Source organism: Lactuca virosa, chromosome 5, assembly GCF_052849685.1.
Source record: "Lactuca virosa cultivar CGN04683 chromosome 5, Lactuca_virosa_CGN04683_v6, whole genome shotgun sequence".
NCBI lineage: Eukaryota > Viridiplantae > Streptophyta > Magnoliopsida > Asterales > Asteraceae > Lactuca > Lactuca virosa.
Window position 1 is genome coordinate 196,199,601 of NC_136430.1, and position 15,094 is coordinate 196,214,694.

At 38.6% G+C, this 15,094-nt stretch overlaps 1 protein-coding gene across 1 annotated transcript; it reads right to left on the bottom strand.

The window, feature by feature from the left end:
- Positions 1-9,374: 9,374 nt before the first annotated feature.
- On the bottom strand, positions 9,375-10,235 carry LOC145112202 (putative F-box only protein 15). The gene has a single exon (XM_079048399.1). It carries the CDS (start codon positions 10,233-10,235, stop codon positions 9,375-9,377), a length of 861 nt encoding a protein of 286 aa, XP_078904525.1.
- Between the last annotated feature and the right edge of the window lie 4,859 nt (positions 10,236-15,094).

A 15,094-nucleotide genomic window follows, 5' to 3' on the forward strand; every position in this document is an offset into this window, starting at 1 on the left:
GGCCAAGATAGAGGTCATGATGCAGTGGGAGGTTCCGAGGTCTCCAACTGAGGTTCGGAGTTTTCTTGGCCTAGCGGGTTACTACAAGAGATTCATCCAGGATTTCTCCAAGATTGTTGTTCCTTTGACCCGACTGACCAAGAAGTCGGTGACATTCCGTTGGGGGCCTGAGCAACAGGCAGCCTTCGAGACTCTCAGACAGCGGTTATGCAAGACACCGATTTTGACTCTGCCCGAGGGAGTTGATGACTTCGTGGTTTATTGTGACGCATCGATTACAGGCATGGGTGCAGTTTTGATGCAGAGGGGTCATGTGATAGCTTACGCGTCGAGGCAGCTGAAGCCTCACGAGACTAATTATCCGACGCATGATTTAGAGTTGGGGGCTGTGGTGTTTACCCTCAAAATTTGGCGGCATTACCTCTACGGAGTCCATTGTACCACTTACACGGACCATAAGAGTTTGAGGTACCTCATGGATCAGCCGAATCTGAACATGAGGCAGCGTCGGTGGTTTGATGTGGTGAAGGATCATGACTGTGAGATCCTTTACCACCCGGGCAAGGCCAATGTGGTGGCCGACGCCCTGAGCCGCAAGGCGGTGGCGGCTCCGATTAGAGACATATGCTTGAGGATGGCAGTGATTACTCCATTGCTGGAGAAGATTAGAGAGGCACAGGTTGAGGGCCTGAAGGAAGAGCGCCAGAAGTGTGAGCGCATCGTAGGCCGGGTGGCCTCGTTTGATTATGATAGCCGAGGGTTGTTAGCCCTGCATGGGAGGGTCTGGGTTCCATACTAGGGCGGAGTACGACAGATTCTGATGGATGAGGCCCACAAGTCGAGGTTTTCCATCCATCCCGGGGCGACGAAGATGTACCGGGATCTTCGCCCGGATTACTGGTGGCCCTGCATGAAGCGGGACGTTGCTTGGTACGTGGAACGATGCTTGACCTGCAGGAAGGTCAAGGACGAACATCAACGTCCCTACGGCAAGATGCAGCCATTGGACATTCCCGTGTGGAAATGGGAAGATATCACTATGGATTTCATTACCAAGCTTCCAAGGACCGCACGTGGAGTAGATTCGATATGGGTCATCGTGGATCGGTTGACCAAGAGCGCTCATTTTATCCCGATCCAAGAGAGCATATCGGCCGAGAAGTTGGCCGAGATATATGTGCGTGAGATAGTGGCACGACATGGAGTGCCTCTCTCGTTGGTGTCAGACCGAGATGTCCGTTTCACTTCCAGTTTTTAGAAGCGGTTTCACGAGGAGATGGGTACTCGTCTCCACTTCATCACCGTTTTCCACCCTCAGACAGACGGATAGAGCGAGAGGACGATACAGACTCTCGAGGACATGCTGCGTGCATGTGTTTTGGATTTCGGTGGCAGTTGGGATACGTATCTTCCATTAGTAGAATTTTCGTATAACAACAGTTACCACGCCAGTATAGACCGACCTCCCTTCGAGATGCTCTACGGGAGGAAGTGTAGGACCCCAATCTGTTGGGATGAGGTAGGTCAGAGAGTCATGGGGAGTATTGAGGTAGTACTCAAGACTACAGAGCGGATCAAGTAGGTCCGGAGCAGGCTCCAGACTGCTCAGAGTCAGCAGAAGAGCTACGCCGACAAGCGACATTCAGATTTAGAGTTTTAGGTGGGCGATATGGTCCTCCTGAAGGTGTCACCTTGGAAAGGTGTCACCTGGTTCCGGAAATGGGGCAAGTTGGGCCCCAGGTACATTGGTCCTTTAATGGTTATAGCCCGGGTGGACAGAGTGGTTTATCGGTTGGATCTACCGGCAGAGCTCAGTCAGATCCACAACAATTTCCATGTCTCCCAGTTGCGGAAGTGCTTAGTGGATGATTCAGAGATTGTGCCCCTAGAGGATATTCAGGTTGACGACAGCCTGAACTACATCGAGAGACCGGTGGCGATTCTGGATCGCAAGACGAAAACCTTGAGGAACAAGGTCGTTCAGTTAGTAAAGGTGCAATGGCAGCACCGCAAGGGTTCGGAGTGGACATGGGAGCCCGAGGAGGAGATAAGGGAGCACTACCCAGAGTTGTTTCCAGATGCAGCAGACTTCGAGGACGAAGTCTAAGATAAGTGGGGGAGAATTGTAACGCCTGGTTCCTGGTATGCATTTAACTTGTTTATTTTTCATTCTAAGAGAGGAATTCGACGAGTTGGTGGCCCTAACTCGTCGAGTAGAAGGCAGTTTATGCGCAGGGCATAAGCTATCTACTCAACGAGTCAAGAGCCCTCGACTCGACGAGTAGATCGGCCATAATGAAACCCTAATTTCAGGGTTTTGCACCCTATTTAAGCATCTTAATCCCCACCCATTGGCCTCATTTACAGCCTCCTTTTCCCAAACCCTAATCCACGAAACCCTAGAGCATCTTGTGAGTGTGTGAGCCATTTGTAAGCAATCTTTTAAGTTCTTGAAGCTTGAAGAAGAAGAAGGAGTTAGAAGGCTCAAGAGGAAGATAGTAGATCCAGAAACTACATTTCATTGTCTACATTTTCTGGTAATCAACTTTCTATCTTGACCTCTAGTTCATTAGATCTCTTCCTTTCCCTTTTATGAAGGTTTTGAGCCAAGAATGATAACCTTTGGAGAATGGGCGATCCATGTGGATAATCTTCCAGATCTAGGACCTAGAGGGGCTGTTATGACATAAAGGTGCAAACTTTATGCCATTGGAGCCCCCATGCAAGCCATAGAGTATCATATTGGCCTTTTTAGCCCAAAAGGTCATGCATGTGGAGAAAATGTGTGAACTTTACGTTTCCAAGTAGTGTTAGGGGTTTAGATCTGAAGTTGTAAGCTTTAGGTTGGTGTATAGAAGAGTTAAGGACCAAGTTCTAGGTCCCAAGAAATTAGGGTTTGAGCTAAACCCTTTAAGAATTGGTATTAAGGGGTAAAGTCAGAAACTTTACCCATAAAACGACATTTCCAGGGTTATTGTGAAGTATGAAGCTTGGATCTGAAGTGTAGGGGCTTAATCCATTAAGATAGCCCAAACAGACAGGGGAACTCAGCGAGTCCAGTAAGAGACTCGACGAGTTGAAGCCGGGTTGTCCCGATGGTATGCCAGGTAGAACTCAACGAGTCTGTGAAGGGACTCGACGAGTTGACTCGGTTGACTACGAGTCTAAGTAGTACAGGAACTCGCCGAGTTGGGAGATAACTCGACGAGTTAGGTTGACTGGGAGTTGACCTTGACTTTGACTTTGACTAGGACGTTGACTTTGACCAGGGGTAAAATGGTCATTTTACCCTAAGAAGAGTTAGCAGATTTTTGATTAAGTGTTATTGTGAATTTTATAGTCGGGAAGTCGTTGGAGCAGCCGTCAGAGATTCCTCACATGAGATTTCACAACTAGCATTCGAGGTGAGTTTCCTCCAGTAGGAACGGGTCTAAGGCACCAAGGCCGGCCCATTTAGTTAGTAGTAGTTCCGGACTACAGTCTGATGTCGGGCGGGTCCCGATGTAGGATTATATGTTTTTCCGGATTTCGATCTGATGTCGGGGCGGTCCCGAGGAATGTTTGTATACTTGATGTCTTTGTGGTTCTTGCATGTGTTTGTATTGTATGTTTCCAGACTTCAGTTCGATGTCGGGGCGGTCCAGTTGAATGTTAGTATGATACCGGATTATAGTCCGATGTCGGGCCCAAGGAAATGTTTAAATGTTATGATATATGCTTAGGGTTATGTGTATTAATTTTTTATGCTCACATGTATTCCAAGATCTGCTCGATGTCGGGCGGGGCTCGATGTCGGGCGGGGCCCGATGCCGAATAGGGTTTGATGTCGGGTTGGGCCCGATGCCGGGAAAGCCGATGCCGAGCTTGACTCAACGTAGCAGGGGCGGGGCCCAAGATATGTTTATGTGATATGTGTATGGTATGTGGTAGTTGGGGAGACTCACTAAGCTTCGTGCTTATAGTTTTCAGTTTTGGTTTCAGGTACTTCCGGTAGCAAGGGGAAGAGCTCGGGATGATTGCAGTGCACACACCATTATGTTTATAGCCTGGGATATTTACTCTGATATTTGATACATGATTTTGACACATTGACATATATTATGTTCTTTTTGAGACACATGGTTTATGGTTTTATATGATGATTGAGATTCATGGTTTTATTAATGATTTTAAAACGAAATTTGTGGTCCGTATTTTGGGACGTTTCAGGTTAAGTCACATAAAAAATATTGACTGAAATACCCCTGATGGGTTAAGTCACATAAAAAATAATGACTGAAATACCCCTATTTGTTTAACTAATTAAAATGACACTAATATCCTAACATACTGTAATTAATCTAACTTCTTTGATTGACTAAAATACCCCTACTTTATTAATTACTTGAAATAACATACACCTACTGGATTAACTGATTTGAATGACTAAAGTACCCCTAAACTAACATTAACATGCCCTGTTGAAATATTTGTAATGACTAAAGTACCCCGTAGACACTAATATAAATAAGATCATACATATTGTAAATACATACACGAATCCAAATATCAAATGTTAAGATTAGTATAACATACATGAACATAAATTCCCTTGTTCAATCCACATAACAGACATACAATTAAAACTGTAATTAATCTAACTCCATTGGCGATCCAACACTACTACCTTCACCTTCAACTCTTTTAGCAAGCTTTAGTTTAAGAATTCTCTCAGACTTTTTCCTCTTGATTGGTTGACCTGTAGTATACACATGCCCAACAACTTGATTAATCCTTCCCAGTTCCTCATCTTCATTAACCCTCACCACTTGCTCAGATTCGTTTACCCTCATAACTTCCTCAGCTTGTCGCTCAACTGCATCACCCATAACATCATCTTCTCCACCCCTTGCATATTCACTGACTCTTATGTTTGCATGATCTTTTGTTTCTGTGTGACATTAGTTTTAGGTGGCCTTGGCACTTGAGTGCAAGTGGTCTTGTTATGCCCTTTATGTTTGCATATGCCACAAGAAACCTTTTTCCCTGCCTTTCAAACCATGTGCTTTCCAGACCGTTCAGAAGCATCCCTTATTCTTTTCATGGTTGGCCTGCCTGGAATTCTTCTTTTCAATGGAGGCAATGGAGGTATAAAGTTTGTAGAAGGCCACATGTTCATTCCATTCATGCCATTAATGGACTGTTTGTAGGTATTATGGAAGAAGGCTCCCAGGTACAATGGGTCTACATATGGTCCATCAGGTGTGATGTTTAAATATGTTAATGTAGTTACTGAATGAACATAACCATACCCATTTAGTTTCCATAACATGCAACCGCATTCCTTTTTTGTGACATCAACAATGTATGACTCATCCATTTTCCTTGTTTCAAATTTAATATCCCCACAAGACACAACCTGCCAATGCCTACATAATGTAATGAAAATGTTTAGAGTTGAGAGAGGTAAGGTATGTATGAATAAATAAGTGTGCAAACCTTTGCTCATTTTAGAGAATATTCAATATTGTTCTGATGTTTGGACAAACAGAATAACGATTCCATCCTTGACATGTTAGTTTCATAGTCACCATCCTTTGCATCACATATGTACGAATGTCCTCTAACATGTTGATAATAGCTTTCTTCCTAGCATCCAAATCACACTATTAAAGCTCTCTGAAAAGCCATTCTCCACAGATTCACAAGATGAATTGTGAACTCTAAAAAAAGCTAGATACCAAGTCTTTGGATCTCTATCCATAATATATGTAACGGCTTCAGGATTCAACTTTTCAATCTCTTTCATGAATATCTTAAAATGTGCTTCAGTTGTTGCCTTGCTTGCTCTCCAAAACAAATTTTCAAACTTGGCTCCACTAAACTTCTTTCTAAAATTGGCATATATATGTCTAGCACACTGCCTATGTTATGCTGCTGGGAATACTTCTTTGACTGCCTCAACCAAACCCTGCATATGTACCAGGAATAGGTGAAGTTAGAAATGTAAATATTTATTATACTATTTTAATATTTTACAAACATACCTTGTGTTGATCAAAAATTAAAACCAACCCACTTCTTTCATTCCAACACTGCAAATCTTCTGGAAGATTTTCAATGAACCATTTCCATTTCTCCTTGTTTTCCACACATACATCTGCCCAAGAAATTGGGAATATCCTATTGTTAGCATCCCTACCAATAGCACAAATCAACTCACCTTGGCAAAAACTTTTTAGGAAACAACCATCCAAGTTAATGATCCTTCTACACGCTCCCCTCTACCCCTATTTGACTACAACAAAGCACATGTAAATCTTGTTGAAGTAATTCTTACCATCAGGCATTGCATCCACATAAATTTTAACAGTGGATCCACGATTTGATCTTTTAATCTCCTCACCGTAAGAGCATATTCTAGCATAATTTTATGCAACCGTGCCTTCAGCTAGACTCAGTGCATACTTCTTGGCTCTCCTACACTGACTCATACTCATAATAATGCTAAAAGTGGTTTTCAACTCCTTTCTAAAAAATCTCACACTCATCTTTTGATTGTTAAAAAATTGTTGGGTAAAGTGGGTACATATCCCTTTATACGTGACAATTTATCCGAATTTGAAATTCTCTGAACAAATATGGTCACTAATAAGAGATTTGATTTGGAAAGACTTATCATTACTCATCCATGAACCCCAAACCATAAATGTACATTTTCCATCACAACATTTGGCTAGCAACCATCTACTATCATTTTTCACAAAACATAATTGATAACCATTTGCACCAGCATAGTTACAGAGCATGTGTTTCAATTGTTTAGGACTCTCAAACCTCATACCTAACACAGGTTCCTGCTCCTTCCAGTGCAGCTTTTCATTGAAAATATTTGGCAACTCAGGATAAACATCTTCATTTTCATCCATGGCTTCTTCCAAAGGGTCACCCAAACCTGCGTTCTCACCCATGTCAACATCAAGGCCATTATCCTTTTTGAAGAAATGAGGGTTGCTATGGTCATCCTCATCTTCATCAGCATCCACATCCTCAGCCACATGGTCATCCTCATCCTCATCCTCATCCTCATCTTCATCTTCATCCTCATCCTCATCCAAATTGTCTGTCTCAATTTCCTTAATTAGTCCTGCACCATCAATCACTTCTTCCACTACATTATCAACAACCTATTCTTTGTGTTCTTCCAACCATTCATGCATGTTACTATTACCAAAATGGTCTACATACATAGGGAGTATAACACCGCATTCATAAGCTATTACTATAAAATCGGCATAATCCATCTCATTGGAAATTAAGGTCAAACCTTTGGGAAAATCAATATCAGGTTGGCAGTAATAGAGCTTCTCACACTTTTCTCCAGTGAACCTTTCGATAAACTCATAACACCCATTCTTGTCCATGCCTGCGAAATCGATGTCCGACAACCTCTGAGTAATCCCCCCGGTGTAGCGTATGGGGTATTTTGTGAAGATTCCTTGGAAATGCACATCGACTTGGATGAATACAGGATCCATGTTTGAGGTTTGAGGAGACGAAAGCAAGTAAGGGTTTATCGAAAGAGATGGAAGTGATGAACAGTCGACGGGAAAAGATCTCGTTTAAGTAAAGCTATTATTAAATGACATGACATACACAGTCAGCAAACCAAGGGGTTTAAGTAACACAAGTCGCATAAATATGATCGGCTGACCCCTTCATAAATGAAATAATGATGTAATCGACCCGACAAAATAAAATTGGTTCCCTCATAAAGTCACTTAAAAAGTTAAGTGACTAAAAGCGTAAACCCTAGAAATTTCATAGGTCGTATGTGTCATTTTCCCATTATTTAATTAATAAAAAAAAATTAATTTGCCTCAAAATTAGGATGCTACATATAAGAGGGTTGCATTTAGTAATTAGAGTATGTATAGTAGCACCTCAAATAAATCAATATCCTACCACTATAAATTCATTATTGTCCTCCCTTTTAAAATAATAATGCTCCCGCATAGATACAACGAGCTAGCATTATGTTAATATGCATCAACGCATCCAATTTTGAATTGAGATGATACATTAGCAACTATATAAGTTATAACCCAGATAAACTTTAAACCATATTCCGACAATTCTAAAATATGTAATCAGTGGTAGGTTTGATGTAAGAGAAGATAAACATTTGGACATTAAAGAATCCTCAATGAATCCTCAAGTTTGAAGCCTTTTGGAGGAATGGAAGCATAAAGGAATATTTACGATAATAGAAAACTTATTTATTTCAACTTAAACACCTTTCATCTCCATGTTTGCCAAATTATAAGAATTAAATGCCTGAAGTAAATCTTTCCACATGATCATCTGTAGTACTTAAATCATAAAAACATAAATCGACTTTATAACACATGTAGACAAGAAAATACTTGTTTCAAGTGGAAACACCTTTTTATGGAAAAGGCTTGAAGAAATCTACATTTGAAAAAAACAGATGGATTAAATTAAAAATCTACGAACGACAATACCAAAGAAAATGTCTAACATTAATGCCGAAGGGTATGTATATCATGGCAATAGTCGTGGTTTCCTTCCACCTCAACCCCCATCTGCTTCCACCTCGTCACAATCTCCTTCTAGAATGGTGATGGTGTATCCACAACAATAAGAAAATAAAGGAACGATGAAGAAAGAGGAACAAAGAAGAAGAAAGATCATTGGTTATGGTCTCTCATGGTATATACCACATGAGGCCACGATCGTGGCTCGGTCATCACCACGAGACTTCCCGTGTTGTGTGCATGGTGGTTTCTTTCCTCCAATCACTACGAGACCTTCGCAAGGCCTAACAAAACATAATTAATTATGCATATTGCTCCAAAAAAGTTAGAAACATTGATCTGGGAGCTAACACGGCATAAATTTATATATAATGCATTTAAATTATTATCAAAAATGGTAACTCACATACCACTAACAACACTTTGAAGCTCCTTGATTACATAGGCCAATTAACTTATTATATATCAACTTCAACTAATATGGACTCCATTGCCTGCTACAAAATTTGTCTTCGAATCCTCGATTTATGTCGGTAATCATTACAAAATTTGTCTTTGAATCCTCTATTTCTGTCAATAATCATTACAATCACACCGACCGAGGAAAAGTAGTGTTTCCACATAAGAGTTCACAGACATCATATCACTTGTTCTAGAAAACTCAAGATCAGTGAAATGGTCTGAGCAGCGTGTGTAGGGTTTACAAACAACAAGTTTAGAAGCATCATCTACTTTCACTTCCATTATAAGTTCCCCACTCTTCAAAAATCCCATTATTGATCCATGGGGTGCCGTAATGTTGAACATCTTTGCAAACGATCTTTCAACATCCATCATTCATACATCATAAACTCCAGTGTTTATATTGTATTCAAGAATGGCAAGAGACTCCTTTAGTTTAGAAATGGACAAGTCTTTTAGAGGGTGGCATGCTAAACTCTTTGGGAGGTCTACTACTTTAAAACTATCATTAGTCATATCAAATGACATAACCACATTATGAAACCTGCGTAACCCATTATCTGTAGTCAATCTCTGCTCTGCACACCAATAGATAAACCTATCAACAATCACCTGAGGACATTGAACTCGAATTGATTTACTTGGAATATTTCTAGATAAGCTTTTCCATTTTGCAGAGCTCAATCTATAAACCTTCACGTCCCAAAGGCCAGTGAATCCGACTTTTACAGGCCACTTGTGAAACTGAGTAATCACCATGATCATAGGGTCATATGTAAGAGGACAAACTCCAAAACCAAAAACTGTTTCATCGTTTTCATATAACTCAATAGACACATTGCGAACAATGGATTTTCTAATAGAAGGATTCCAAATAACAGTCATATATGTCCTGCTGATATATCCTAGATTAGGTTGATTCGAATCTGTAAAAGCGTTGAAGCACAACAAGCCTTGAGAGCTACCGACTATTCTTGAATGCTGGTGAACTGACCGAGGAAGAGTCGGAACAAGACCCTGATCGGGGAAAGTGTCGTCGTCGACAAAAGAAACAATTTTTTGATCTTTGAAGGTTACAAGCATATGTTCTGGACGGAAGATGTGATTGGAAATAAACTCGGAGTTCTCGATCAAAGATTTCCATGCTTTTGCAACGCACGTAAATCGAATAAGTGATTTGACAGGAAGCCTTTTCATGATCTCTGCTTGAATATGGAAAGGTATATGGTCTGACATTTTGATTTTTGGTAATAGTTTTTAGGGTTGTTGCTGATGTTGTTGTGATGAAAAGAGATCGGGGAGAGTGGAGACCCTTTTTGTCGAAACGGCGAGTCCATGCGAAATTGAGCCCCATCAAATAAACGCACAAATCGCAACGATAATTTTAAAATGACTAAACTGCACAAATGGTCCCTATGGTTTGCTCAAAATTGCCACTTTGGTCCAAAAAGATTTGGACTAGCACCACAGGTCCAATTTGCTTTGAACTTTTTCATAATAACCATTTTGCCCTTAGTTTTTTATTTATTTAAATATTTTTCTGTTTAAAAGAAAAATAAAAAAAATTGTACTTTCTATTTTACTTTTATATTTTTTTTATAAAGGAATAAAAATAAATAAATAAAATATACAATCTCTCTCTCTCTCTCTCTCTCTCTCTCTCTCTCTCTCTCTCTCTCTCTCTCTCTCTCTCTCTCTCTCTCTCTCTCTCTCTCTCTCTCTCTCTCTCTCTCTCTCTCTCTCTCTCGTAAACAATGCTCATCAAAGACACACCTTTGTCTTCCTCCCCGGCCTCCAAAAACTTTGAACCCCATCTAAATTACAACCGGAAGCTGCCAGCACCACCTTCCGCCACCACCACCATCGGATGCCACCGACCAAGGTAAGTGATTTCCTGACCCTACCCGATCAAAACCCACAGATCCACCGACATCCCTTCCTATCAGCAACCCTAAATAAGATTTGTGGAAATGAACCCCTACGCCTCCATTTTTTCCGGCAATACCAGAACCACCACCGATTATCACCTCCCGTCTATTTCCTCCCTATTTAGCCTCTCCCGTGTTCTCTATCTCATCCCCAACCGCATGTAATTTTTCCAGTGGTTATTTCTTCCCCGCGACCGATGGTTGTTGAACCTCCGCGAGAATCATCATCATCGGACCTTGAAATCCACCAATTCTCCCTGAATATGAAATCCATCCTCACCACCCACCTACCCCTCTCTCTTTCATTCCATACGAACATACGAACATACCCATCTTCTTCCTTCTTCCTATAGAAAATCAAACATATGAACATACACACTCTCTCAAAATTAAACCCTCTGCAAATCTATGATCTTTGATATAACATATAGAGGAAGAAGAAGAAATTAGGGTTCTTGAACCCATTGAAAATCCCCATAAAAAAGACCCAAAACACCATTCCCTTATTAAAAATCCCCATATCTTCTTCTTTGATTATGATTTCATCTTTCCTCCCTGTTTTGAAACGACTACGATACACAATTACTGTAAAATCGTTACTCACTCGATCAATCATCCAGGTATGTGTGAAGATCTTTATGCTAAAGGATTTGGGCCAGTTTCTCATTTTTTTCAATCTGAATCGATCACACGTGCTGATTGGTGTAAAACCGTCGTGAAGAACAATTGATTTTGGGTGTAAGCCATTGAACTGGGTATTCTGATGTAAGCTTCAACTCAAATTTTTGCAGATGACGAAAATGGAAGAAGATACATCGGCGTTTATATGAGAATGAAAGAAGATGAGGTTGTAGATTTTAGGGGGAGAGAGAGAGTGAGTGAGTGAGAGAGAGAGAGAGGGAGAGAGAGAGAGAGAGAGAGAGAGAGAGAGAGAGAGATTGTATATTTTATTTATTTATTTTTATTCCTTTATAAAAAAAATATAAAAGTAAAATCGAAAATACAAATTTTTTTATTTTTCTTTTAAACAGAAAAATATTTAAATAAATAAAAAACTAAGGGCAAAATGGTCATTATGAAAAAGTTCAAAGCAAATTGGACCAAACTAGCAAGAAAATGAAAACTTTGGACCTGTGGTGCTAGTCCAAACCTTTTTGGACCAAAGTGGCAATTTTGAGCAAACCACAGGGACCATTTGTGCAGTTTAGTCTTTTAAAATTTGGTTTGACCACAATTTCAAACATAAACTTAAGACAAAATTGCAAAAATGGTTCCTGTGATTGTCAAAATTATGTGAATTTGCTCCAAAAAAGTTTGGTGGAGCATAAGTGGTCCAATTTCGGATCTTTTTAGTGATTTTGGTCCCTATACACTTAAAAAGACAAATATGCCCTTATAATTTACATTTTCTATTTTTTTAATTTCTGAAATACATAAATTAATTTGATTTTTTTTAACTTAAAACAAAAATAAATAAATAAAAGAAAATAACCCAAACCCCTCCCATATAAGCCCCTTCATCACCAGCTTCGCCTCCACCACCGGTGCATGGAAACACCGCCGCCAGACACCATTCTTCCCGGAGTTCCCTCGAGCTTATTCTCCTTCTCTCTCTTTTCTCGTATACATTGTTTCCCCCATCTCTTTACATTTCTTTTTCCCCAACATAGCTTTTTATCTTTTTCAGCTTCTCACCAGAAATCTCTCAAATCAACCACCTTTCTTTATTGGAAGATTGATCATTCACCGGAGTACAACCCTCATTCACATACTCGAAGTCCATTGGAACCCTAGAATGATTCTGATTTGTTCGACTAACATCGTCAAACTGCTTTGCCATTGCAAGTCTAACCTTTGTGCGCCGCCGTCGGAACCCTAGATGTCATCTATCAACGAATGGGGAAGGCTTTGCTGTCATTTCTACATCCAGCGGAACAACCAGATCTACACTCAGCCACTGGATCGTCGTCATCTTCGACCTCCTTATACCCCGATCTGAAACCACCAGGCCTCTTCTCATTGTCGAAACTAGGGTAACAGAGTTGTGGATCTTATTGTGGATCTTATTTTAAGGCGTCGTGGGGTGCGATTTAAGAGGAATGGGTGGTCCGGTAGGTGGTGGATCGACAGGTCGTTATTCAACAGGTGGTGGTCGGATAGTTGGAGGTCCGACAGTTGGTCGTTCGGCAGTCGGAGGTCCGACATGTGGTGCTCCAGCGGTGGTAGTGTGATGATGTTTATATATATATATATATATATATATATATATATATATATATATATATATATATATATATATATATATATATATATAGAGAGAGAGAGAGAGAGAGAGAGAGAGAGTAAAGTGAGTCTTTTTCTTTTTCTTTTTAAATAAAAATAATAAGAAATTAAATAAAAAACTAAAAATAATAATTATATAAGGGCAAATTCGTCTTTTCAAGTTGGGTGTGTACCAAAACCACACATAAATGTTAATCATAGGGACCAAAACCAAACAAATTATCCAAAATTGGACAAGTTATGCACCACCAAACTTTTTTGGACCAAATTTACATAATTTTGACAACCACATGGAACATTTTTGCAATTTTATCTAAATTTAATATATCTTTCATATAACCATATGAATAAAAACAAATATACAACAAACTTTTATATATAAAAAACTATACAATAATGATCCAAAAATCAATTACTTTTAACAAAAGTATTGATATTTTAGACGGGCTACAAAATTAATTGAAAGTAGAGGTTGAAGAGCGTTAAAATTTTAAGTACCGGCACATAATTTAAAATATTATGTTAAATTATATATAAGAGTGTTTTTTTTATGAAAATGAATATATTAAAAACAAATGTTTATATGTTTTTACAATTATACATATATGAAAACCAGTATTTGAAAACATTAGAAAGTGAAATTGTTAAACAAATAATTTGTACAAATGGAAAATTATAAAAACATAGATAGGACGTGTTCGGCACGGAATGTTTGGGAGCGTTTGAGAGCTTCTAGCTTCTAGCGTTTGACAAAACGCTCTGTTTTGAACAGATTGTTTTGTTTGGCACTACAAGCTTCTAGCGTTTAGTTTAAACAAAACGCTCAAAATCCAAAAGCTACTTCCTGTAGCGTTTAACAAAACGCTACAAGTTACAAGCTACCCGCTACCCGTTACAAGCTACCCACTACCAGCTAATTTTGTCGAACACGCCCATAAATACGAAAATATATAAAAATTTAAAAAAAAATTCTGAAAACACTAACCTCCATCAATTATATTTGATTTCCACTCTTGATGTGTAGTTTTAGCTTCTCCACATGGTAAATTTCTCTCTAATAAATGAAGGTTTTTTGTCACTTGTCACATTCTCATTCAATTTGTCAAATGTCATTTTATGGTTAGTTTGAATTAAATTTTTTTCACATGTCGTTTTATGAGTTTTTCTATTTTATTAAATTCCATATAATATTTTAATATAATAATTGCAATAAATATAGTAATAAATTGATATCAATTTCGTTAATGAACTTTCCTTTTAATTTCAAAATTCTCAAAATTAAAGTTTATTAGTTTCTTTTATTTATTTAAATTATTTCTTTAAATTTAAAAGATAAAAGACATTTCTATTATAATAATTCATTATTTTCCTATTTTCTTATAAATTCAAAGTTCTCAAATATTTTGACGTTTATATTTATTTTTTTTAAAATTAACTTATATAATACATGAGTCTCACAACTAGTTATTGATGAATTCGCAATCGATGTTAAGGCTAGAAAAAATGGTAACACTCCTAACATCTTGCTACATCATTTTTTAGTGTCACGTTATTTTTTTGTTTGTCACCTCCCATCCAATTCTTAACATTTCATATGAAGTGGTAACACTCACTCCTAGCACTCTATTTTTTTTTTCTTTTTGAAATTTAATGAAATCATATTTTTTTAAAACACAAACAATTAATATTAAATAAATTTTATTTTTTTAAACCACAAACAATTAATATCAAATAAAATATATTTTTTAGAACACAAGCATTTCATATTAAATTAAAAAAGTTACAATAAATTAAAACTTAAAATACCTAGAAACACGAGTTAATAATTCAAATCACGACAAACACGATTTAATACCTACAAACACAACTTAATATGTAAAAAAC

What these genes read in the sequence shown, in the direction of transcription:
- LOC145112202 (XM_079048399.1), bottom strand. Translation starts at nt 10,235, where the DNA reads ATGTCAGACCATATACCTTTCCATATTCAAGCAGAGATCATGAAAAGG.